This window comes from Plasmodium chabaudi (genome assembly GCF_900002335.3).
Source record: "Plasmodium chabaudi chabaudi strain AS genome assembly, chromosome: 5".
Classification (NCBI taxonomy): Eukaryota; Apicomplexa; class Aconoidasida; order Haemosporida; family Plasmodiidae; genus Plasmodium; species Plasmodium chabaudi.
In genome coordinates, this window is record NC_030105.2 from 810,303 (window position 1) to 836,562 (window position 26,260).

At 23.6% G+C, this 26,260-nt stretch overlaps 7 protein-coding genes across 7 annotated transcripts; 5 read left to right on the forward strand and 2 right to left on the reverse strand.

The window, feature by feature from the left end:
* Window positions 1-573: 573 nt before the first annotated feature.
* On the forward strand, window positions 574-2,022 carry PCHAS_0522200 (conserved Plasmodium protein, unknown function; the record flags this gene model as incomplete). The annotated part of the gene is made up of 1 exon (XM_733081.2): window positions 574-2,022. The coding sequence occupies one exon, from the start codon at window positions 574-576 to the stop codon at window positions 2,020-2,022; it is 1,449 nt and encodes a 482-aa protein (XP_738174.2).
* A 63-nt stretch (window positions 2,023-2,085) lies between these two features.
* On the reverse strand, window positions 2,086-8,014 carry PCHAS_0522300 (conserved Plasmodium protein, unknown function; the record flags this gene model as incomplete). The annotated part of the gene is made up of 6 exons (XM_016797379.1): window positions 2,086-2,209; window positions 2,322-2,551; window positions 2,744-2,798; window positions 2,924-3,187; window positions 3,330-3,436; window positions 3,527-8,014. The coding sequence occupies 6 exons, from the start codon at window positions 8,012-8,014 to the stop codon at window positions 2,086-2,088; spliced, it is 5,268 nt and encodes a 1,755-aa protein (XP_016655243.1).
* A 1,871-nt stretch (window positions 8,015-9,885) lies between these two features.
* On the forward strand, window positions 9,886-10,245 carry PCHAS_0522400 (conserved Plasmodium protein, unknown function; the record flags this gene model as incomplete). The annotated part of the gene is made up of 1 exon (XM_016797380.1): window positions 9,886-10,245. One exon carries the CDS (start codon window positions 9,886-9,888, stop codon window positions 10,243-10,245), a length of 360 nt encoding a protein of 119 aa, XP_016655244.1.
* Window positions 10,246-11,063: 818 nt separating this feature from the next.
* On the forward strand, window positions 11,064-11,297 carry PCHAS_0522500 (conserved Plasmodium protein, unknown function; the record flags this gene model as incomplete). Its single annotated transcript, XM_016797381.1, has 1 exon — window positions 11,064-11,297. One exon carries the CDS (start codon window positions 11,064-11,066, stop codon window positions 11,295-11,297), a length of 234 nt encoding a protein of 77 aa, XP_016655245.1.
* A 1,092-nt stretch (window positions 11,298-12,389) lies between these two features.
* PCHAS_0522600 (steroid dehydrogenase, putative) lies at window positions 12,390-13,849 on the forward strand (the record flags this gene model as incomplete). Its single annotated transcript, XM_016797382.1, has 5 exons — window positions 12,390-12,494; window positions 12,625-12,957; window positions 13,113-13,203; window positions 13,289-13,419; window positions 13,541-13,849. 5 exons carry the CDS (start codon window positions 12,390-12,392, stop codon window positions 13,847-13,849), a joined length of 969 nt encoding a protein of 322 aa, XP_016655246.1.
* Window positions 13,850-14,647: 798 nt separating this feature from the next.
* On the forward strand, window positions 14,648-15,748 carry PCHAS_0522700 (transmembrane emp24 domain-containing protein, putative; the record flags this gene model as incomplete). The annotated part of the gene is made up of 1 exon (XM_740805.2): window positions 14,648-15,748. The coding sequence occupies one exon, from the start codon at window positions 14,648-14,650 to the stop codon at window positions 15,746-15,748; it is 1,101 nt and encodes a 366-aa protein (XP_745898.2).
* Window positions 15,749-16,753: 1,005 nt separating this feature from the next.
* Window positions 16,754-25,519, reverse strand: PCHAS_0522800 (erythrocyte membrane-associated antigen, putative; the record flags this gene model as incomplete). The annotated part of the gene is made up of 1 exon (XM_016797383.1): window positions 16,754-25,519. One exon carries the CDS (start codon window positions 25,517-25,519, stop codon window positions 16,754-16,756), a length of 8,766 nt encoding a protein of 2,921 aa, XP_016655247.1.
* Window positions 25,520-26,260: the final 741 nt, after the last annotated feature.

Consider the following 26,260-nt stretch of genomic DNA (forward strand, 5'->3'; position numbering starts at 1 on the left):
TATTTAATTTTTATATGTATGAATTTTTTCTCATTTATTCCCAATTATTTTGTATATTTTTCCATTTTTTTTTTAAAGTTGAAAAAAATTGTGTTTAAAAAAGGATTGCTCTGATATTTATTTTTTTCAATTTGTATTTCCATTTTATTTGCAAAAAAAAAAAAAAAAAAAAGTGAAATATAAATATGTAAAAAAAAAATAAAGAGAATAAGGAAAAGATAAAATGCGTCTGATAAAGTAATGCATTAATTATATAATTTATGAAGGACATATTTAAAACTTGTGTAAAATTGGAAACAAAAAAATATATATACTATTGGTATAGCCTTTTATGAGGTTAGTGCGCATTATCAGGAGTATTACTTAAAATGCTTGACGGAAAGCAATCGGAAGATTTTTCCAAAATATAAAGATTAACAATTCACATTTATATGTGTGTAAAATAGTACGTTACATGTACAGAACTTTTTTCCTTTCGAATGGGAAGATTTGATATAACTTTGTGGTTTTGAATGACTTGTTAGTTTATTTTTGTTTGCACACACGTTTGCAGAATATAAAAATTTGAAAACGATGAGTGTCTATTATGAAAAACAATATATAGATAAGGAGACCAACAAGGAGGGAAATATGTTTATAGAACATGAAAATAAGAGTGAAGAAAATTATGTATTTATTGATGAAAAATATAAAGAATATTTTGATAATATAAGTGATATGTTTGAAGAGAAGGTTGATTATATTTTAAAAAAACATTTTAAAAAAAACGATCCAACAAATAAAAATAAATTATTATGTTTAAATGCTTGTGTTTTATGGAGGAAGAAATTTTTACAACTACTTGGGAAGTCTTTAATTGAATATGATGAGTATTGTAAAACAAATGAAAAAAGAAACGATGAAACGTTTCAAGATATAAATAAAGAAAAAGAATCCGATATAAATAAAGAAGAGGCAACAAAATTAAAAAATGAAAGTGAAAAGGAAACGAGTAAAGAGTCTGAAAAAGAAACAAAAGAGGTAGAGAATGTAGAAAAAACAAATGTACAGAAACAAAATGAAAAAAATAATAATGAAAAAGATCTTAAAAGTTTTATAAAAAACGTAAAAATTGTAGATAATAAAAATATAGAAGTTATATACGATTTCAATGAAGCTAATGAAGATACTAGACCATGTGCAGAATTATCAACAGATGAAATATATTATTTACTTGTTGAATCTAAAAAAAGTGAAAATGAATATAAAAAAAAGATATTTACATTTTTAAAATATTTGCCATTGTTTATTAAATCTATTGAAAATAAAAGTATTATGGAAAAAAATATATTAGAAGAAAAACTTTTAAATAATTCCTATGATCAAAATGAGATTCCAAATGAAGGAGAGACATCTAATATTAATGAGAATATTTCAATTTTAGAAATAAAAAATAAACTAGATGCAATAATTAGTTTTAATTGTAACTTGTCTGATAATTTAGAAACTGTATTTAATAATGGAATAGACCTAATAAATAATAATAATAAATCTGAAAACTTTTTTCAATATAATTATGATACATTAAATGAAATAAATAATGAAAATGAAGAAAATTATATGAACGATCATAAAAATAATGATAACTTATATGAATCAAATATGAATGACAATAATTGTAGTGTTATAGGTCAAAAAACTAAAACTAGTAACAACAGTACCGATTTAAAAAATTTTGAAAATATTTCTAATAAATGTTTTAATCAAAGAACAGATAAATCAGTTGTATTACCTTTATCAAGAGTTAACGATTTATCAATGATAAATAATATGAATTTAAAATCGAATATTGGCTTGAATGATGATAATAATAAAAATGATTCACCTTTTTATATCTATAAAAATGACATGAATAAACTTAATGTATATGGTTTAGATATGCTTATTAATTTGAATAACGATCTAATTTACAAAATTAATCATGTATATAGCTTAATACAATTTTATACAATCTTAGCTAAAGACATATTTAATGATAAATAAAATGGATAGTTGTCTTTTGTTTACATAAATAGACGTACACATATATTGATGTCGTTATATCTTTTATTCATAATATTTTCTATTATTTTTTTTATCGTTTGAAATTATTTTGATTATTTCGATTTTCTTCGTATCCATCTTTTTTGTTATATCTGCATAAAATTTTAGCATATACTTTTCAATTTTCCTAAAAATGAATTATAAAACATGTTTTAATTTGTTTTTGATAAAAACGCGCAGAGGGGTCTCATTAATATGGCGTAAATATTTGATCACTCAAGCAGGTTGACATTTTTTACCTTTCTAATTTATTCACAATATAGGAATCTTCATTATTGTATGGCATATGGAACTGTTCTTTATTTATATTATTGGATATTTTGGCTTCGTTGATTTTTTTTTTTTTTTCATAATTAATTCCGTATACACTTTCTACTTTCTTTTTGATATCGCTTAAGTCGTCTGATGAAAAGGGGGAAGGGGAGCGGTGTGTTTTGAAAAGGTTTCGAAATGTGATTTGTGCAGTTTTCTAATTTTTCATTTATTTTGGTTGTATACAATCGATGGAGCTATCCATGAAGTGGATTTTTGCAAAGCTTGTGCCCCATGGTTGGTGTGGGGAATCATGAGGGGATCTGCCAATGCAGCGATAGGGTCATTGCAAATGAAAGATTAAAAAAGGAAAGAAAAGAAAAATGTATTTATCAACTTAGCTATTTACAGCATTTTGCATAATGCTACAAAATGGATAAGCCTCGAACACACTAATTTTATTTCTTTTTGTTTGTATAATCATAGCTAAGGTTGTGGGCATTGTCTACTATTACATAAGTTATCCCTTTGTAATAACGCTTATTACTCTATATTATATGTGCATATATATATAACTATTTTGCTTTACTCATTTTGGTCGAGTCCAGAATTGCAAGGTAACATATTTAAAAGGTATACGAAAAAAATAAAATTACTATACAAGTTTTCATATAATGAATATAAATGATTTGATAAAATATTTTTTATTCCTATAATATATAAATTGAATAATTTATATAATTCATCTTTTCTCATTAATATAGTATCTGGAACATCATCTTTTATTTCTAATTCTTCACTTGTTTCTTCAAATTTTAAGATAAAGTTTTGTTGCATTATGTCTATCCGTTGACTTGAATTTTTGAAAAAAAAAAAATATAATTTTCATTGGGTAAGCTATTTATAATATTTGAAGAAACTACTTGTAATTGTAAATATATTCACTATATACTCATACGCTTGTTGCATTTTTACTGATCGAGATTTGTCTGTACCTGGTAAGATGGCTATGGTGGTCATAAATTTCTTTGAATGCAAAATATGCAACCTTTTTTGAGACGACTTTCAAGTAAGTTGATAATGTGTAAACGTCTGGCATGTACTGAGAAAGGAACACATCACGTTTTTGCATTAAAAATGGTATGGGTAGAAATGGAAAGGTGTAACATAAGGAGCAATTTTCTAAACTTACCTCTTCCCTAATTTTAACCCAATTTGGGTTTTCATTGTTTTCTTTCGTTTGCATTTTACTTAATGTGTAGAAATGGGTATGTAAAAATTCTTCTACAACTTTTTTTTCAAAATTATATAAATTAAATAATTTTATTTTATATAACATATTATTAGGATAATAAATATAAGAAGAGATAGTATCTTTTTGTATATATAATTCTTTTAAATTATTATTTTTTATTTTTTCATTATTTTGTAAAATATAATTTTTATATACTAAATAAGAAATATCATAATATATAAATAAAACATGGTTATATTCCCCAGTCTTTTCTTTAAAGAAGTTATTATTATATGGAGTTAAAATTTTTGTTATTATACTTATAATATATATACAAGTATATAAAAAAAATTTTAAATCGCTATATTTTTTTCGAGTCAAAATATTTTCTATATATTTTTTTACATCATTTTTTGCGTCTACTAAATTTAGGTCTGTCTCGTTTTTTTTTTCTGATCCCTTAAAATCGTCAGACAATTTTAAAAATTCGTTGTTAGCCTTATTATTTTGTGTCGAAAAAGTAATTGCATGATCTATTTCTTCTTTAAGGGGGGTTCCACTTGTTGAGAATAATAGAGTGTTGATATTTTTTGAAATAATTGTAGAAAGAAAAATATTATCTAAAATGGAATTTGTACTTATTCTTAATTCATATATATTTTTTATTTTTTGAAAAAGTTTAAGTTTATTATATATATGCTTGTCTATTTCTTCAAATTTAGTTTTTATATTTATTTCATTTGTATTTATAATTTCCATTTTATTATCACAAATAGGATTAGATATTATTTTTTTATTTTGTGGTGTACTAGCTTTTGTTTCATCTTTGTTACTGCTTTTCTCTTCTCTTATACTCGATTTAATGCTTGTCTTTTTTACCTGACCAGGCAAGGTAGTTATGGATGAAGGTAGTTTAGAAGTACCACCAGATTGGGTATTATTTTGGTTGTCCATTTTTGTAATAGAAATTGAATTTTTAATATGATATAATAAAAAATAGAATATCAAAATAACATTTTTAATTTCTTCTTTGGCATGTAAGTATGTAATTGTTTCATTACTTGTTAATGTATTTTTGGTTACTTTCTTCATGGTAGCATTATTTGTTTGTATTGCTTTAATTTTATTGTTAAATATGTAAATGTTTGAATTATATAAATTTTGAATATCATTTTTTTTTTTAATAATATTTTGACGGAAATTTATAGAATTTTGCAAACATTTTTTTATTTCTTCAATGTCTATATTTTTTTCCTTTATTTTTATGACCATGTCATAATATGTTTGGACTTTTTTAATTTCTTTATTTAATTCATTTATCATATTTTGTAACTTATCTTGAAAATTTTTATAGTTATTTTTGAAATTATTAACAAGTACATCAAAGTCCTCTCCATATTCACAGTCATTTTGATATTCACGTTTGTAGTTTTTTTCTTCCTGTTTTTCCATTTTTAAAAACAATTTATTAACTTTATTCAAAGATTTCATAAGCGATTCTTCAATATTTTGATCTTCTATAACGCGTGTATACTCATTTATTAAATTATTTAATTTGATTATTAAATTATCAAAATTTTCTTTATTTTTTATAAATTTGGATTTAAGATTTTCGGCTATTTGACTAATTGCTTTTTCATTTTCTTCCATAGTTTTTATATAATCATTTTTGTATATCTTTTCAAAATATTTTGTATATTCTTCTTGTTCTACATTCTCTTTTATTTTTAGCATATGCTCAAAGAGGACATCCTTAAAATGTGTGTAATATGTTTGTAAAAATTCTTCAAACATCTTTTTTAAAATTTGAATGTTGTACATAATATTATCATAGTTTAGTTCATCAATTGGGATATTATCATTTTCTTCTTCATCATTTTTATTCTGATTTAAAAAAGAAATATCTTTTTGTGTTTTGTCTATTTCAGCTAGTTGCTCTCTTTTGGCTAGTTCTTCATCTTTTTTTTTTTGAAATTGGTGAAGCATATTTCGTACCAATATTTCGGCACTTATCTTTATCTTCCCACCATTCGTTTGTAGGTTACATGTTTTTTTTTTTCGATGTCTTTTTTCCTGGGTCTTATTCTTTTCATTTTTTTTGTATAGAGGATAATTATTTTTTGATTTAAATTCTTTAGAGCATAATAAGGTTTTAATATTATTCTTATAATTGTCATATATAGTTTGAAAAAAGCTTGTAAAATCAAAAATGTATTTGTAGTTTATTTCTTCTCCTATAAGTTGTTTAATCACAATATTATCATCTTCACTAATGCTTATTTGTTTCACATTTGTACTATCTTTCTCTATATTTTTTATTATTTTTTTACTATTTTCCTTTTCCTGTTTTGTTACTTTTAAATCTGTGTCGTTATATGTTCTGACATGTTCATAATTTTTTTTTTTGGCGGATTTATTTTTTTTTTCTACTATTATGGCTTCTTGCATGCCTGTAGAAATTATTTTCGCCTTTTTTAAAATTGACAAAAATAAGATCTCTAATTTATCTTTCAATTTTGTAACAAATGTGTTGTTGGTAGAATTAGCATTTTCTTTAACAGTACAAAAAAACAATTGAATATTTTTGGCTAGCTCGAAATTTTCTTTGTGTAATTCGGTGAGTTGTATATAATCTGTACAGTTCATACATTTTTTAACATTAATATTGTATTTATTATATAAAATATCATAATTTTTTTTCAATTTATTGGTTTCTATTTTGCAATAATTGTTGTAATGTGTTATATTTTTTTGTATTTCTATATAGGACATAATTACACAACTTTTTAAATTTTCTAAAAATTCAAAAAATGTTAATAAAAAATAATCATCTCTTAAATTTATAGCATTGTAATAATTTAGTATATTACTTATGTACTGTTCATAAATTTCTCTTTTTAATTTTTTGTCATCAAAATGTGTGAGATTTTTGGTACCGTCTCGTTTTTTTAATTTAGATAAAGTATTATAGGGTTGATCTTTTGTTAGCTCTCTTTTTTTTTTAGTATGATTTTTTATAATGTTGTTAAAATTGGTAAAATCAAAAAATAATTTGAAGGTAACATTTTTATAACTAATTAGGAGACGTTCTATCTGTTCATATTTGTTCATATAATTTTCATAATATTGATTAAAAGGGGTAAAGAAATCTTGTGAATTTTCTAAAATAAAAAAGTTCACAAAATATTCGTCTTTTTTTATTTTATTTATTCTGTCATTATATATATTTACATAATTATTTTCAAACATATTAATTATATATTTCAAAAACTTTTCATTTTTTAAATTATTTATATAATTTTCGGAAATAGACAAGTAGACATAACAATTATCATTATGATCATGTTCATAAAGAATATTATAAAAAATATTTTCACATTCTTTATATTTATTATATATATATTTATATAAATGTAATATATAATCATTAAAATAATTTAAAAGTTCAATGAATATATTATTTTTTTCACTTTCATTATCAATTAAAACATTTATTTCGTTATTAGTATAATATATTGTTTCTTTTAGTTGGCTTTCTAATTCTTGTATCTTTTTATTTATATCTTTTTTCGAATCTTCATATTTTTTTTCAAAATATAAAATGAAATTATTAATATCTTCGTTTAATTTAGTAAATATATTTTCAACTGATACCCAATTATTTGAAATCTCTTTCATTCGTTGAGTTATATGTATCTTTATTTCTTCGATTGTTTGAAAATTTTCTGTCTCATTCCCATTCTCAAATTTGCTATTTCTACTACTACCGTTGTTGGGCAGTGGATTGTCGAGAGTATTATTCGTGGTTTTTATAAAATTCTTGTCTAAATAAAATAAGAATGTGTTTTCATAATATTTTATTGCAACTTGGTAGTTATCTTTTTTATTTGCAAGTGATTGAAAATCAACATTTGGATTATCCCATTTTATGGTTACTGACTTTTGAATATATTCGTCGATTAATTGGTTTGAAGCTTGTAGATTTTTTTGTAATAAATTTGTTCGAATTAGTGTTTCTTCTTTGATTTCATCTATTATTTTGTTTACATCGATATGATATTTTTTTAACTTTTCGTTGGACACATCATGACATTTGTCTAGGTATTTATTAATTTTTAGTTTTATATTTTTTATTTTTAAAATAGAAGAGTTATCAAATTTTTTTGGAAGTATTTCATCACCATTTTCCGTTTTATCATCTTTTATATTATTATGTCGTATTGCACGTTCAGCAATCTGGTTTTTATTAGCACCGTCTTTTTTTTCATTTTGCAAAATAAAATGCACAGTATTTTTATTTAACTCATTGGTTCGATGTACTTTAAAATTATTGACATCATATTTTTTTTCTTTTTTCTCTTTATCATAAACTAATTTATTTTCTCTTATATTTTTTTTTTTTAAAAATTCAATAATTTGTTCACTAAATATGTTGGAACGTTCCATCCTTTAGCTTAGCAGTTGCTACGACCTACTTGGTTCTCTATATAGTACAGAGTCTACTTATCGCACATTTGTCAATTGCTTAGTAAACATATCATAGACTTTATTTTTATATGAACAATCAGTTAAATTATATAAATTTTCAATTATAAAAAGACAAACTATTTGAATCTAAAAAATGATTGTGTCTCTATAATATACTGCGCTTTATTATTATGCAAATACATTGATATTTAAAAAAATTATATAATAATAAAAATAAGTTAAAAAAAAAATTTACTTTTGTAATCATACAATCTGTTATGCTATAAAAATTATTCTCTTTTTAAGAAAAAAGCATATAAGAATGAATAGTAAAACTTTGGACGGATATAATAAAATAATTTATTATTAGTAGAAAGAAAAAGCCAGAAAAAAAAATTCTTGTCTTACATATATGCACATAGCTAGCTGAGAATAAATTATGGGGAAAGATTATGCGAGTCCTTTATTTCTACATATATATATGCATATGCATATTGAATGATCTCTACAAAGTTCGTTCTTTAGTTATTTGAGTTGTGAATGAAAAGGAAGAGAATGGGAAAATACAAATTTAGTATCCCCTTAACATTTTAAGAAATAAATTAAAAAAAAATATACACCTTTTTTTACATAAAGTTGAAAAGAAATCGTTAATATGACAAGTAGAGAGAGAATAAAAAATAAGGGTCATTTCTTTTTTGGACATTTGAGAGAAATAATTTATGGATGTTGGATTTGTCAATATTTTGGCTTTTCTCCAAATTTAAAGTTATAACATAAAATGGTTGAAAAATAAAATATTTGTTTTTTTTATAAATCTTATACAATATGCATAATGCATAATGAATTTATTTTGTGTATTATAAAAGAAGGGACAGAGTGCCCATTCCGTATTTTGATAAAATTATGTACATGCATGTTATTAAAAAGGGTAAGGATATATTTGTGTCTTTTTATTTTGTAGAAAAAAAATAAATAAAGTTAAATGACAAAATTAAAGAGTGGTTTTAAATATAATATGATTGTAAATATTTTGTCCTGAATATTTTTTGTGGCATATAATATGCATGTATTATTTTTTTTAATTTATGAACTTACATGTCTTTAATTCAGCCTTTTAAAGCATATATTATTTATTTTTTATAATTGTTTATATGTTTAATTCTTTATTTTTTCAAATGTGCATCAGTTTGATATGTTTTGTTTTTTTGTTTTTTTCACATAAGTCAGTATAATACATTTTTAAATGCTACATTACCAAACCATTTTGTTGAAATTTTTTTATAACTTTTAAATAAGTCTTATCATTACACATTTTTATTTTCTCAATTTTACTTCATTTTATTTCAAGTTTGTTACTTTTTATGTACATAATATGAAATTGAATAATGAAAACATATAATTACAATTAATATTTTTTTATAATAATTTAAAATATAAGCCAAAGATTTATTTTGTATTGAAGAATAGAGAAACGCTATCACATTGTTATAAAAAATAATTGTAGTACTGTCCTTTCATTTCTCATAATTAATATCATTTATGCTTAAATATATCCAAGTAGCATTTCAATTTTTTTTTGTAAAAGAATAAGTCTATATAAAATATTATCACCCACATTTTTGTTTCCTTATCATTATAATATTTTATTGTTTTATACATTTTTATATAATTTGGCATATTCCCAAAATTACACACAAGCCCACATATATAGAAGCTTACAAATATACAATCTTTCATAGTTGAATGGTTGAGCACCAAAAGAAAGGAATATACAATAAAAATATATGAAATTTTTCTTAAAATTTTCTTAAAATAAAATAAAAAAATAAAGTTCTATTTAATAAAATATGGCCTTTTGTAATAATGAAGATACAAATATAGGAGAAATAAGTTACAATAATTGCAGCTACTATTCTGATACAACAGCAAGTGATTATTCCAGTTCGAGCAACGATATTCATAAAATTCAAATAAAAATAAAAACAGCGATTGAAAATAAAATATTAAATGAAACAAAGAAGACAGGAAAAAGAAAATTAAATAGTTGTAATAAAAATTCAAAAAAAAAAAAAAGTATGCACATTGAGGAAATGGGCAATTATAAAATAATAGCTAGACAACTATATTTTTTTAATGGCAATCAAATAAGAGAAAGTGAAAACCATATTATAAATTTGGATGATACGAAAAAATATTATATTAATTGAAAAAGTGAAAGTTTCGTAATTTTCATACTGAAGACATATAATATGTATGCTTATAAATGGATTCGTAGGAAAAATATTCACACACTACATAAAAAAAATGCCTGTACATATGCTCGAAAAATTATGAATTAGCAATAAAAAAGCACATTTCACCTTAACATGACATATAATTTTAGGAAAATAATTTTAAAGAAAGCTTTGTAAGTTAGTCATTTTACACACTTAATATATAAGAATAAAAATCCTTAGTAAATAGCTTTCATCCATGTTATTATTTTCAGCAAAAAAAAATAATATATAATCTTGAATAATAGTAAGACAGACCTATTTTCTGAATTACAAACAAGACTTTTATTTTATTATTATATTTTTTATTTAATGTGGGAACAGTTTAACCATATTTATGTGTGTCTCATTCTGTGTTACTTTTTGAGATTTTCATATACAAGCACAAAATAAGTATATATAAAATAATAGTACAAAAAATATATTGAAATGTGTAAAAGCAAATAATATATACTGTTGTTATTTTATAGAAATATATGTACGCCTGTGTATATACAAGCTAATATAAATTTGCGTTGGCACTATTTTTTATTTTTTTATTTACAACTTTTAAATACATGTGTATACATTTTACATATAGTAAATAAACAAACATTCATATTAGAAATTTTTTTTATTCTCTCTTCATTTTCCATTGTTTTATTTCATCACCATTTTGATATAATTTTTTTTTGTGTGTACATTAACAAATTTGTGCAAAGACACTTTTATAATTAAAAAAATATTTATATTTTATTTAAAAGAATAAAAAAATGAAGTTAAGTTGGTGTAATAGTATTATTTTATTTTATTTCATGTTTTTTTTTACGGTTTGTCTTTCTAGCTACCCTAATAATAATGTAGAAAAAAATGAAAAAAATCAAAATCAAGAAACGAATATTATAACAATAGAAATTCTTCCCCCAGATGACGACCAGGATAGTTTTGAAATTAATGACAATTTATTAGACGACATGATTAAACTTAGTGATGAAAATAATAAATGAGAGACATCAAAATATAGAAAAATATTTCACCATCAAAGTTGATACAATAAGAAAGGGAAGTATATACACTTATGCTCTATATAAAGAATAAGATATATTAACAAGAGAAATTATTAATACCGTTTTATATATAACAATTTTGAAAGAGTTTTATTATATGTGAATATGGAATTATATGTAAAAAATCCACAATAATGTGATGGTATACAAATTGTAAATGCCGGCTATATAAAGCATTGATTTTATACTTTTTCTTTATATTTTTCCAATATATTATATAAATGTATTTAAACTGATTGTAAAGTAAATATATGTGCATGTGGATGAATACATGTTTGTATTAAGTGCCGAACAAAGTTTTTCGTAAATTTAAAAAATTTAGAATAGAACAAAGAACATTGATATAGATAATGCATATGATATTTTTTTTTTAAATTATATTATTATAAACTTTATAGAGGTATTACCAATTTTGATTCAACTATATTATCGCATATACATATATGTATTTCTTATCATTTGGCTTGTTATTTCCTAAAGCAAAAAAAAATAATACTATTATTTGTGTGTGTCAAATTTATTATGTATGCATATTCTCAAAAATAATAACATTAATCGTCTACCTTTTGAACGAAATAAAAGGGTTTAATTTTTTGCGATGTCATTATAATTTTCAGTTTGATAACAATAAATATTTTTTCTACAAAAACGATTCGATTGCAAGTAAATTATTTTTTTCGTTCGTTTATTTTCACTCCGTTTTTTGTTTTATTTTTGTAAAAAATGCTTGTGTAGAAATATGCGTATGTTATCATATATATGTGTGTATGCAACAATTTTATTTATTATTTTTTATGTAGTGTAAGCACTTATTTATTTATATAATGAACTAAAAAATTGTGATCAATTATTTTTTTTATATTCCTTTTTTTTAATGACTAAAATATATTAGTTTTGAAATTTTCTAAAAATGTTGTAATTATACAGCGTTGCCCTTTAACAAGTTAATTAAACATATAAAATTATTTATAAAAAAAAATTTATATTTACATACATAAGTCACACACGAAAAAATACATGACTATTTATAAAATGATAGCTTATTTTGGGAGACGTGCTTTGAATCCAATATTTTATATTGGCTTAGTCGTTGTTGTGAAAAATGTCTTGTTCGGGATATATTGGTTATTACATTATGTAAGCTATTTTTATTTTCCTTGCTTGTTCATAATTTTTTTTCATTATCCATTAAATATGTGAAAAATTATGGACATGTAAATGTTGGCACACACATTTGTATCCCCCATTTTTCTTTCTTATTTTGCAGTTGAAGGCTAAATTATTTTTAAAGGATTTGAAAAGTTATGGGAATACAATAGTGATTACAGGATGCACAGATGGTATTGGGAAAAGTTTAACATACGCATTGGCTAAGCAGAATGTGAATTTATTATTAATTAGCCGAAATGAAAAGGAATTAAAAAGCATAAAAAAGGATTTATTGGAAATAAATAAAAATTGTCAAAGAACTATTGATTATATAGTTTTTGATTATAATGAACATAAATTTTCTTCATATAAAAGTATGCAAGACAAACTTCAAAAAATTGATGTCGGAATTTTGATTAACAATGTTGGAATTTCATATCCAAACCCATTGGTACAAAAAAATAAAAATAAAAAATATATAGCAGTAGCAGTAGCAGTAATAGTTCATTTGCACACCTTCAATGAGAGTCATATGCATTAATAGATAGAAATATAATATGTATGTAAATATGTAGAATAATTAAATATACGAATTTTTTCTTTCAGTATTTTCACGAAATGGAAACCGAGCTAATAGAGCAATTGGTGAATGTAAATTTGATGTCTGCTTATTTTATGACAAGATTAGTTTTACCAAGTAATTTTTATTTTTTAAAAAAGTATGTGATACCTACATTAATAGTTCTTTCCATACATATTGTTATTTTTTTTTCATTTATTAGCCATGATAAAAAAAAGAAGAGGTTTAATTTTGTATACATCAAGTGGTGTGACGGCTTTACAAGCATCGCCATTATATACTGTCTATGCATCCGTTAAAGATGGAGTGTGTTCGTTTGCGAATTCTTTGAACGTAAGTCCTTATACTTATGCAAATAAATGATTATTTCGTTTTCTACTTATTAATCACAGGAATGTGTCCACTCAGCTTTCCTTTGCTTTAATTAATTTTCATTGATTGCTACGTTTTTTAGGCTGAGTTAAAGGAATATAATATACAAGTTCAGTGCCATATTCCTATGTTTATTACAACCAAATTATCAAAAATAAGAAAAAGTAGTTTATTTGTACCAACCCCTGAAATGTATTCTGAATGTGTTATCCAAAAAATGAAGGAAGGGAATATTTTACCATACAATGTTATATCTTCTCCATATTTTTTTCATAAAATTCAAATTTTTTTTTATAATTGTTTTCCTAAATGGTTATTTAGTATTGTTTCGTTAGCATCACTTAAGGTAGTCAGACAAAAGGCGTTGAAGAAAATGAAGAAAGAAGAATAGAGTGTGTTCACTTTTTGTTATTTATGATTTAAGTTTACTATTTCAATCTTTGTCATTTCTTATTAATCGCTAATTATTTTTTTAGAAATTTTTTTTTCCATAATTTGTAAAAATACATATTTACATTTATACTATCTAGACTTTACATTAACCTTTTATGAAAAAGAGGGAAATAGAAAAAAAAATTATTATATTAATTTTGCCATATAAATGTAATACCTTTGTCATAAATTTATAAAACATATTTATGGCTGTTCATTAGTTAAACATAAATAGTATACTTAGCTTTGTGCATAAAAATAATCATTTCTTAGTATAAATAAATTGTAATACATATACAAGGTATTTTTTTTTTGGGGGGAAGGTTATGAAAATATTTCTTGCTATATAGTATATAATTAAATTAGTATAGATATAAATATATATATGCTTATTTATGAATACCCGTTTAACTACTATTTCGTTGCATTTGGTTTTTTCCAAATTTGTTTTTTTTTTGATAGAATGTATTGCTAGCTATTTTTTTTTTTTTTTCATTTTTTTAATTTCACAAAAACTATATTAAATTTGTAAAGCCAGTGGTAAATAAGGATATTTTTTTTGCATACATTTTGAATTAAAAAAAAAGTGTTTGTATTAAAAATATGGATTAATTTATTGGGATCTCATTAATTTTATGAGAAGATATATTTATATATCAGCTTAGCTAATTTTTTTCCATATTTGTTTTGCATATTTTCCGAAGGGTATATAATATTACGAATTATATTCTTAAAAGAGTTATATAAATTAGAAAAAATGAAAAGGAAATATTTTCATTTATTTATAGTTATTTTGTTGATTATATTCAACATATTAATAAGTGGCGTTTCGTCACAAAATAGTAATGAAAACAAAAAGGGTGTAGAAAAACAAAAAGGCAGTGATAGTAAAAAGAATAACAAAAATTCAGCATCCTCTAATAATAAAAGTTCAGGTAAAAAAAAAAGTAATGACAATGCAAATAACAGTAAACAAAATAATGCGAAAAAAAAACCTGATAATATCATAAAAAAATCAGATAAAACCAAATCCGGTGCGGCATCGAATACTATTAATAATGGCACTAAGAATAATAATCAGTTTATGGATGAATATAATAAATTTGAAAAACAATTATTAGACAATGAAAAGGCTGAGGAAATATATGAAGAAACAAATAACGTTAAAATTAGTGATGCCCAAAAAATTGTAGAAAATAATAATGAAATGAAACCTAATGCTAATGATTATAAAGAAGTAGATTCCGGTGATTTAGAATATAATGATGAAGATTTAACAAGTATATGGAATGAAAATATGAAATATTTTGAACCAACTACTATGTTAACTTTTGAAGTTTCTGGAAATTCTGAAGAATTTTTATATGAGGATATTCAAGATTTGAATACATATTTTCGAGGTCTTTTTTATTTAAATAATGAATTAGATGATAGTAAGGTCTTATTTATTATTTCCGATCCGGATGGTGAAATTGTATATAAAAGAGAAGCTACTGAAGGTATATTTTATTTTCATACAACCAAACTTGGGGTATATACTATAATTATTAAAAATACAAAATGGATGGAAAAAAAAGTAGTTACTGTTGCTATAGGGTTAGGAGAAAGACCTTCATTGAGTTCTGATCACTTAAAAGATTTTTCTAGCTATATTGATCAAATTATTTTCGAAGCAAAAATATTAAAAAATGAAATTAAATATTTATCATCAAAACATATTGCACATATAGAAAAAATGGAAAAAATTACAAACAAAGCCTTTTTATATTGCTTCCTCAAATTATTTGTTCTTATAGTTCTTTCTTTTTTTACAATTTATTATGTTAAAATCTTGGTATCAAACAAAAGAGTTCTCTAGGGTGTTGTGGCATTTAAGTTGAAATAAATAAGTGCAGGGGAATATTAAAAAAAACGCTTTATCAGAATTCCGATACTCAATGATATGCCGATAAAAAGGACCTAAATCAGCGGTGCATATATTTCCCCCTATTATTAAGTATTTTTTCTTTTTTTTCTTCCTTTTTTATGTTTTTTGTTTTTTTTTGTTTTATTTGCAACATTTGCATTTAAATGTGAATATTAAAATGTAGAAATATTTGTCATTTCACTAAAAACTTTTAATATACAAAACGCCAAATTTTTATAAATTTTTTACTATTCAAAAATGATGGTAGCCATAGCTAGCTGTGTGTTAGAATGTTTTTTTTTTAATTTTGGCTAGTTGTGCAAATTAATTCTGACTTATTCAGAATATTTTTAAATATTAAAAAAAATATTATGGGATAGGTTTTGTATGTGGAAATAATTTTATAGTTGTATCAGGAATATATATGTGTGTATAAAATAAATGGAATGTATTAAAAATTTAATGGTAATTTCACTAAAAATAATTTTTCAAGATATAATGTAACAACATATATTAAAAAAAAACATGATAAGATACTTATCGAATAGGTATTTCACTAGGTATATAAGAAACAAATCGTTTGAAATTGAAAGCAAATACATTGTTAAAGTTAATTAATAATGGTATATTCAAATTTTTATTTATAATTTGAATTATAAATAAACATAATTGAAGAAACAAAAAAGGAAAAATGGAAGAAAAAGTATTTCACAAAAAAAAGGATAATAAAAATCTGCAAAGGTTATTAATATAGTGATACATTTCTTTGCAACAATATTTATGCATACATACATAGGGATATATATGTGCTGGTACTTCCATGGTAATTTGATAATCCTTTACAATGGAAATAAAAGGAAATATATAAAATTTGATAAAAGGTGTGTTTAAAAATTGGAAAGAATTTTATTTTAGTTACACGGATTTAGAGTTTCAGTTTTATTGTTACTACTTATACTAAGGTTTTTTTGATTGAGCCGTTTTTTTTTTTTGTTTCATGATGATGTCACGTATAATTGTGGCTAGTTCTGTTCTGGCATCTTCATAAATATTGGAGAGCATAAAGTGATTTGTGTTTATATTAAATGTTCCTTTTGTTAAACAAAAATTGCAAACAGATACAGGTTGTTGAAGAGGAGTTTTAGTAGTGTTGGAAATGTTTTGTGCAATTTTATAATAATATGGGCAACTTTTCATAATTTTTATTAATTCTTTATATCTCATTATTTCATATCTTGGAATAATTTGTATGGAATATATATCATCATTTGTTTGTTCATTATGTTGTATGCTGGTTGAATTAATTTTTTTTCGTTTTTTTTTAAGATTTTCATTAATATCATTTTCTTTAAAATTTGTTTTTTCAAATATGGCATTTTTTAAATCATGATTAATAATATGTCTACTAGAAACATAAACAGTTTTCACATTTATCCGTGTGACAAAATTACATGGGTTTACAAGAAGAACATTGTCTTTATCGTTGTCTTGACAGCTATTTGTAGATATACAACTATCGCCATTTTCTTGTGTTTGTTTTTTTTTTTGATTTTTTATGCTTTCTTTGTCTGATCCAATTTCGGAGTTTGTATATTTTCCGAACAAATCATTTCTATATTTATTTTGATTTATTAAAATACCGATATAATTATTTTTGGCGTTATAAATAAAATTACTGGATTTATGTATTCGTTTTTGTTTTTTAAAGTCCCAGTTTTTAATTTTATCTTTTATAATTTGTTCAGTATCTGCGCTTCCTGCAGTTTCGTCCTCTTCTTCTTCTTCTTCTTCTTCGTCATTTTCATTTTCTTTAGATTGATCATACGTTTTCAATGTGTGCTTTGAATAAGTATCAGTTGGATTTTGTGTATTATTAGAATTGTGTGTTTCATATTGTGATGCTATTGATTTATCTTCTGTAATTAAGTTGTTTTCATAGCATATTTTATCATGATTTAAAGATGAGGAAGTGCTTTGATTTTTTTTGTTTTTTTTTGCACTGAGCTCACTAGAAATAGTTTCGCTAGTTGCTTCTTCAGATATTACTTGATGGTAAATATTTTCATTTGTAATTTTTTTATCTGTTTCGATTAAATTTGTAGAAGGAAGATTTGAGTCTAAATTATTTTCAACCACTTGATCTGATTTATTATTTTTTAATGAAAAAGACATTGGCTGATCATTGCTTTGATTCATTTCTTTGGCTATTCCATGTTTGGAATTAATTTCTGTAGCTTTTGGAGCACTCGATTTAGAAATATTTATATAATTTTTTTTTTTTTTTGAAACAAAAATAACATCCATTGGTTTTACATGCATAACTGTTTTTATATCTCTTCTACATAAAAACATTTCATTCCAAAAATTTTGTTTATCAATGCATACATTTAAAAACTTAACGAAAACAAGTTTACCTTCAATTAATACTAACCCAAATGCATTAATCATAGTATCATCATTATTTTTATCATGTAATTTTTTATAATTTTCAATGGGACAGTTGGACATGTCGTTATCAAGAGCTGGTTCATTCTCTTCTGAGTTTATACTAGGGTAAATATTTAATTCCATACATTTTTTATTTTCATTGTCTTTAGTATTTTCTTCTGAATTTAAACGATAAGGTAATGTGTATATATCACCTTTTGTTTTTTCAAATAAACTAATTATAGAATAATTTAAATTTTGAACTATTGATTTTAAAATTTGTTTCATATTTTTTATAAGTTCTACACTTTTTTTTTGTTTTTTTAGTTTCTTTAAATGTTTTTGTTTAGATATATTTTCATCCAAATTTTGAGAGCATATTATTTCTTTTGATATATTTTTCCTGTCTTGTTCAGAATATTTTGGGTCTTCTTTTAATTTTACATGACCATGTTCATTATTTAGTATGGTATGATTTTCGAAGTTATAATTTTTTTTTTGGGATAGTAGTTTGTCTGTTTGCCCATCCTCCTTCCAAATATCTTCCCTCTTTAGAACAACCCATTTGTTGTTTTGGAATAGCTCGAAGTTTTGGTCATATTTTTTTTCAGCATTTTGGTCATAATTTTGTTCGAAATTGGTGAGTAACTTTTTAAATGATATGAGCATGTGCATGTGGTGAATATAATAGTTAATAAAAAAGCTAGCTCGTTTTAATTCATATAAATAAACTAACCAAGTTGCACTGCTTACCTTGCTTGTTAAATCAATATTGTGTTCATATAATTTTTCAAAAGCATTATTTTTATAGTTATTCCAAATTTGAGAACTTTGATTATATCTATTGTTATAATGTTGTGCCCATGTGAGTTCATCTAAATCGCATTCATTTTGCCAACCAATTTTATGAACATTATTTATTATTTCTGGTATTTTTCTTGCTTGTGCAGGTTTATTTTGATGGCTGTTTTCAGCTTGGTCACTACATTCATTTAAAGGTGCACACAGATTTTCATTGTATTGTTTTTGTATATATGAAGAATTTTCACATTTTATATCAAATTCATTATTATAATTTTCAATAGAACACGAATCATGATTATTTAAACTCATTTTATCGTTCGAATTGTTTTCTAAATCGTCATTTATTGTACTTATTTCGGATTCATTGTTTTTATTTATAGAGTTGTAAGAACATAAATTATCCAAATTCTTTATTGATTTATTATTTTCAAACAGAGCTTTTCTAATATCTTCAGGGTTTAAATTTGATTGTAAAGTTATATTTTGTTTAGTATCAATTTTTATTTGTTCGTTTAAATTATGATAAAGTTCAGGGTGATAATCTCGGGATCTTCTCAAATGTTGACTCGAACTTCGACCTGAATATTGTCTTGGTGTTTGGCTTGATAATTTGGATGGACTTCTTTGAAATAGTGTTTGAATTTGATCATTGTTTTCTTCTTTTGTTTGATAAATAAAATCTTTAGAAGATAAGTCATTGAGTCTGCAGTAATTTTTTAATTCGAACTCGTTTTCGTTTTTTTTTTCATTTATATTTCCGGTGTGATAATTGGAAGTGCTTCTAGCGCGTGGTTTATAAGTTTCCCCGTTAGGATTTGGGTGCATTAAATAGGGATATAAATAGCTTGATTTATTAAAAAAAATATCATAATTAAAACTATATATAGGATCATAAAGAGTAAGTAATTCATCCCATACACCTCCATGACATGCAGATGATAAAAGTTTCTTATTTGATTCATAAATATTTTTTTTATAACATCTGTCTTTATCAATTATATTAATAATTTTCAATAATTTTTTTCTTGAATTTAATGCATTATAAAAAATAAATAATGAATATAAAAGAGGGGATGCATATAAAAGATATTCTTTATTTATTTCTTCTTCTATATCCTGTTGAAAATTATTTAAATCGTTGTTTGTTTTTAAAGATGATTGTTTTTTTTTATTTTTTTTACTATATATAATATTATGATATTTTGCAATTTTTTTATTATTTTTATGTAAAATTTTAAGAGAATTTATTTGGTCCTTCTGAGATTTTCCATCCTTTTTAAGTTTCACACTATTCTGTGTCTTTGATTTTTTTTTCATTTTTGGCACATGGATTAGGGAGCAATCTGAATTTTGGGAACAGATTGTGAAAAAGTTTGCACTTTCAGCATGGTCACTATTTTGTAGATGTGCTTGGCAATAATGTTTTAAGCACGACTTAGGAGTCTGTTCGTTGAACCAACTTTTTGAAAAAAATTTATGGATATAATTATATGATAAATCCAAAAACTGTTGATTAAGTGTATTGTAGCTAGCTTTTTCATTTTTTAGATTAAACAAATTTGAATCATGAATAAATGGCGTTCCGTTTGTATCTGTGTTAGAATTGGTGTGCATTATTTGGTTGGAAATTTTCGTATAAGTTTTGACACTTTCGTCTTTATTCAATTCTTTTAGATCATAATTATTTTCAGAATTTGTTTGATCAGGGTAATAAAACTGATGTTTGTTTGTATGGTTTAAGATTTCATTTTCTGGAAATTTACAATAACGTATAGAAAGCATCATCCATAAAACAGTTGGTAATCCACCTTGTTTCATAGATGGGATCGTTCTATTTTTTAATAAAAGTTTTAGAAGCTTCATAACATTTTTTAAATTCGGATAAGATTTCATTATACTTAAAAAAAATTCAGTATGTTTTATTGAATTAGTTGTATTTACTGATAAGTCACATGCTACATTATTTTTTTTAAGAGTAAGAATAGGTACTCTTGCTGAATCAATAAGTTGCATTTCAACATCTTTCAAAAAGGTATATTCATTTTCGTCAAATTTTGTATTATCAATATTGTATGAGCAGTTAGATGTACTAATTGATATGTCATTTTTTTCCTGCTTTATTTTATTTATAGAATAATATAACGTGTGTAGAATAAACTTACTAGAAAATTCATTTGTTTGTATAACGATATCTAGGTCGCTTGATTTTGAGTCGATACCATATGCACTCGACCCAACTATATATATATGAACATTAGAATTAAATAATTGTTTTATCAATTTTAATAATGATAAAAAAAATAATTTTTTTGTTGATATAACATCTTTAGTAGGCTTAACCAAATTTAATATATTTAATAAATTATTTTCTGTTTTTCGTAATAAATTAAATATAAATAATTTATCTTGATTTATCAAAGGTATATCAAATGGTGGTATACTTTCATTTATTTTATTTCCTTTACTTATTATACAATTGGTTAGCATGATTTGATTTGTCATCGAATTATTATGTTTAATAAGTGGAATTATGGAAATAGATCTACTAGCGTTTTTTATTTTATTATTTTTTTCTTCACACATTAAACTTATTGATCGAAAATTGCCAATACAATTGTTATGCATACTTTTTATATTTTTACTTAAAATATTATTTGAATATAATTCTATTTTGTTATATAAGTTTGAAATTTCCGATTTTGTTTCTATATAGTTGAAAATGTTTTGTTGTGTGTGACTGCCTAAGTGATTATCTCTAACTTGTTCATAAGCATTATTAGAAAGCTCAATTTTGTTTTTATTTTTTTTATTCATTTTTGGGTAGTCGTTTTGTATAGTCTCATAAGGATAATCATTTTTTTCTTCGGCTCCTGCTTCAGCGTGATTTTTTTCTAAATCGGGACCATCGTTTTGATTAGTGTATTTATGGTGAAGGGGGTATTGCAAATTTATATGGGGGTTTTGAAAAAAATTCATATAATTCTGCAAAGTACCAAAATGTGGATAGGGATTGTAGGCATAACTATTATTGGCAATGCTGTTGTTATTATAAACAAAATTAATAGGATGTAATAAATGATTTGTATACGGAAAAGGAAATGCAAACTGTGTTAGCATTTTATTGGTGTCACGATTTTTTATATTATCAAAATTGTAAAAAGTATTATTTGATTCTTTGTGTGCAATATGGATATCATTATATTGTTTTGAAAAGAATGGTATATTATAATTGGGTATAAATGAAAATTTAGATTGATTTGTGTTAGAAACTTCATCATATTTTTCATTATTTGTATCAACATTGTAAGGGTATTGATTTTTATTTGCTGTTTTATTCTTTATTTTGTTATTTATAAAATTTGGGAAGTGTAATGGCAATTCTTGAAACTCTTTTCTTTTATATTTGTTTAATGATTTATTATTTTTTTCATTTTTAGTAGCACCATTTTGATGACCATAGTTATGTTTATATAGGTTTATAAAATATTTATTCAAATTTGAATTCGGATCAACATTATTAATATTGCTTGAATTTCGAAGTGCATTATTTATGAGCGGATTAAATTCATTATAAAAATTTCCTTTAATATTATAATTTTCTCTTGAATTAAATGGACTCATATAATATTTATCAAAATATTGTCTATCATATAGACAATGATTGGCAAAATCCATGGAACTAGGAATTTGATTTTTTAAAATATGATTTTTCTTATTATAAAAATGTCTTGAATAATTTTGTAGTATCCCGTTTGGAGAGTTGAGAAAAACTTGATTTCCCCATCTATCCAGATAATATAAATTATTTGTATTTATAGTATTATTAAAAACGGAGTCATAAGATTGATGATTGTTTAGGACAGGATTTGGTGGAGCATTAGTAAATGGAATAGGAATAACATTGTTAATATAATAATTTGGCCCTAAGGTATGATTAAAATATGGTATATTCATTTTTTGTTTTTCTATAGCTACTTCATTTTGCTCACTTAAATATTTCCTATTAGAATTTTGCATACAAAATAGGTTATTTAAATAATTATTATATAAAAAATCTGGTGAAAAGTTTGTATTTGGAGTAATAAAATTATTTTCACAGTTGTTTATGTATTGAGGATGCTCTTTATGGAATTTTCCATCTTCATGATCTTTATTTTTCTGAACTTTTACACTAGTATTGGATGTTGTTTTATTTGGGCTGGTTTTTTTTTTGTTATTTTGGATATTTTTTTTTTTTTTTTTTTGGCTAGTTGGGTTACTATTAGATCGATTATTTCTATTGCCACATTTGCTCGTTTCGTTTTTTTGAGCTCGGAATGGTTCTATAATTGTATCCTCATTATTAGAATTATTACATGTGTCAATTTTATTTGTTTTTAAATTTATAAATTCGTCTTTGCCTATGATTTTGTGAAGTTGTTTGTTTTTTTTTGAAAATTTTTCATTATTTACCTTTTCAGAATTGGTAAGTTGGATGTGTTTTTTTTTTACCTTACCATGTTCAGGTAAATTTAATGTCGAGCTAGCTATTTTGGTCGTTTCATGGTTATAATTTTCTTTCTCTTGTTCTAATATTTCTTCAAATTTATTTATTTTTTCTTTCCTTTGTTTTTGTTTCTTCCTTCGTCGTCGTTTCTTTCTTCTCATGATGTTATTATTTGTTTCATCGTTTTGTTGAATATTTGGCACATTTATAGGACGAGTTAAATTAGGGGACGTATTTTCTTTATGTTCAGAAAAAAATAAATCCTCCTTATTATTGGCTAGAAACTTTTCATTTTCTGTGTAATTACTACTAATGTCATTATGCTGATCATCGGAATTATATAATTTTTCTGTTTGTGGGAATTTCTTTTTGATATTTTGTGTGTATGAATTATTAGAGGTAGAGCATTGTAACGAATTAAAACTATTTTCATTAACATTTGGAGAATTCTTTTTTTTTTTTTTTTTTTTTTGATTTATATCCAATATATTTTTAATACTATTATTCATGCGATTTTTATTTGGTGGAAAAATTAAATTGTTACTTGGGGATGTACTATGATCTGAAAGAAAGTATTTGGCCGTAATTTTATTAACATTATTATTTTTTTCTGAACCGTTAATAATTTTATTTTGACATGTAGATTTTTCGCTATTATTATTATTTGTGTCATTTTTTTTGTGCTTACTAATTATGTTATTATGGATATTAGAAATGTTTTTTTGAACAGTTAAATTAATTTCTTTAGCATTTTGTCTCAGTCCTGTTTCATTATCAGTTTTGTTTTGTGCATGTTCATAGCTAGTATCACTACTTTTTTTTTTTTTTTTTTCGTTTTTTTTTTTTTGTCTTTTTTTATTTAAAAGACCTTTTAATCCGATATGAAGAAGAGACTTGAAATATTTATCATTATGTATTTTTTTTTTTGGAATATTTGTAATGTTGACAATTTCAGATTCATAATAATTGCCATTCCATTTTTCTAAAAAAGTAAAGTCTTTACATGTATTATTATTATAGCGATTTTGTTTGGTATTTTGATGGTCATTAAGGTTATATTTATTATTTTTATGTATACTATTTTCATTATGAGTATGAGAATCTTTTGATATATTTGTACTTTCGGTGTTATTTTTAATATCCGTAAAATTATCATTTATAAAGTTATCATCTTTTACTTGTTCAAGTATGGAGTTATTATTATTATTTTTTAAAATATTATTTGCGGTTTTAAAATTTGAAACTTCCTTTAAGGTTACAAAATTAGAAGAATCATTATTGTCATTATGAACATCTTTTCCTTTAGTTGTATTTTTTTTTATATATATTTTTGTGTGTGATTTTTTTTTCATTGAATTTTTTAAATTTAAACTTTTAAATTGAGTAAAATAATTTAAATTGTATAATATTTTATTAACTTGTTTCATTTTTTTTTTATACATAATTGTATCTAATTTACTTTTTGAGCTTTGACTATAATCTTGGGTATCATTACTATCATAATTACAATCTTCATTATTCTTTTTGACAAAATAATTCTGATGGTTTTCATATTCTGATAGTATAGAATTAGTAGTGATTGTTTTATCAAGTAAGCTTTCATTTTGTGTATTATTAATTTTATTATTTTTTTTTTTTTTTTTTTTTTTAATCTTTTTTTTATCAAGTTCGCTACTTTTTTTACATGTGTATATTTTGCTGTCACTGTCATATCTTTTTGAATACTTACTAATGGTTGAAGCATTTCTAATATTATAAACATTTTTGTTATTTCTACATGGGTGTACAGATTTGATTTTCTTTTGTTCATTATCATTATTGTTGTTTAAGCTTTTGACTTTTTTTTTTTTGGCAGAACTTTTATCATCTTTATCCTGGTTAGTGTCATTAAAAATGGTATCGCTAGATATGTTACATATTTTTTTTTTACACTTTTTTGTGTTCATATTATTATCTTTGATAAGGGAGATATGATTAGCAATTTTTTTATGAAGTATATCTTCCATTTTGATTTCAATAATGCTTGTACATGTGTAGATTTAAATATATGAGCGTGCCCAATAGATATAGGCACAGACGTTTCTACGTGTTTTCTGTTATTTTTTATTTTTTCGTTTTTTTATTATGAGATGCCGTTAGGCTATATCCTTTTTATGAGCAGATAAATTTTGACCCTCGTTGAAATTCACCATATTTCGTGGAGGGAATATAAAATAAATTGCTGTATTATATAATATATATTTTTCTGAACTGTGCAGGAGTATGTATATAAATGTGTGATATAATTGTTATTTCATATTTTATATATGTTCGGTAAGGCTCGTATCTGCATTGCTGTATTTGTTTCTGCTTGCGTAGAAAGAATGCAAAAACGTATAAAAGTTTTGTGCTTGGTATATGTAAGTATGTATATACGGGTTAAGTATAAAATGGGACGTAGGCGAATAAAACAATATGCATATATTATATATTGATAATATGTCGTCGAAAATAAAAAAAAAGGAATATGAAACAAACGAATATGTTTATAAATGGATGAACTGTTTATTGTTAAAAAATCAAAGGCCATAAATATGTCGTTTAAAATGATTTTTTTTTTACAAAAACATAGATAGGTATATTTGAAAATAAAAAAAATGAAATAACATAAAATGTTAAGTTAAAAAAAGTATGTATATAAATATATGAACTTAATTAAAAACGTTGTAGTGTTGAATTGTACGTATGTAGGTCCATTCAATTGATTA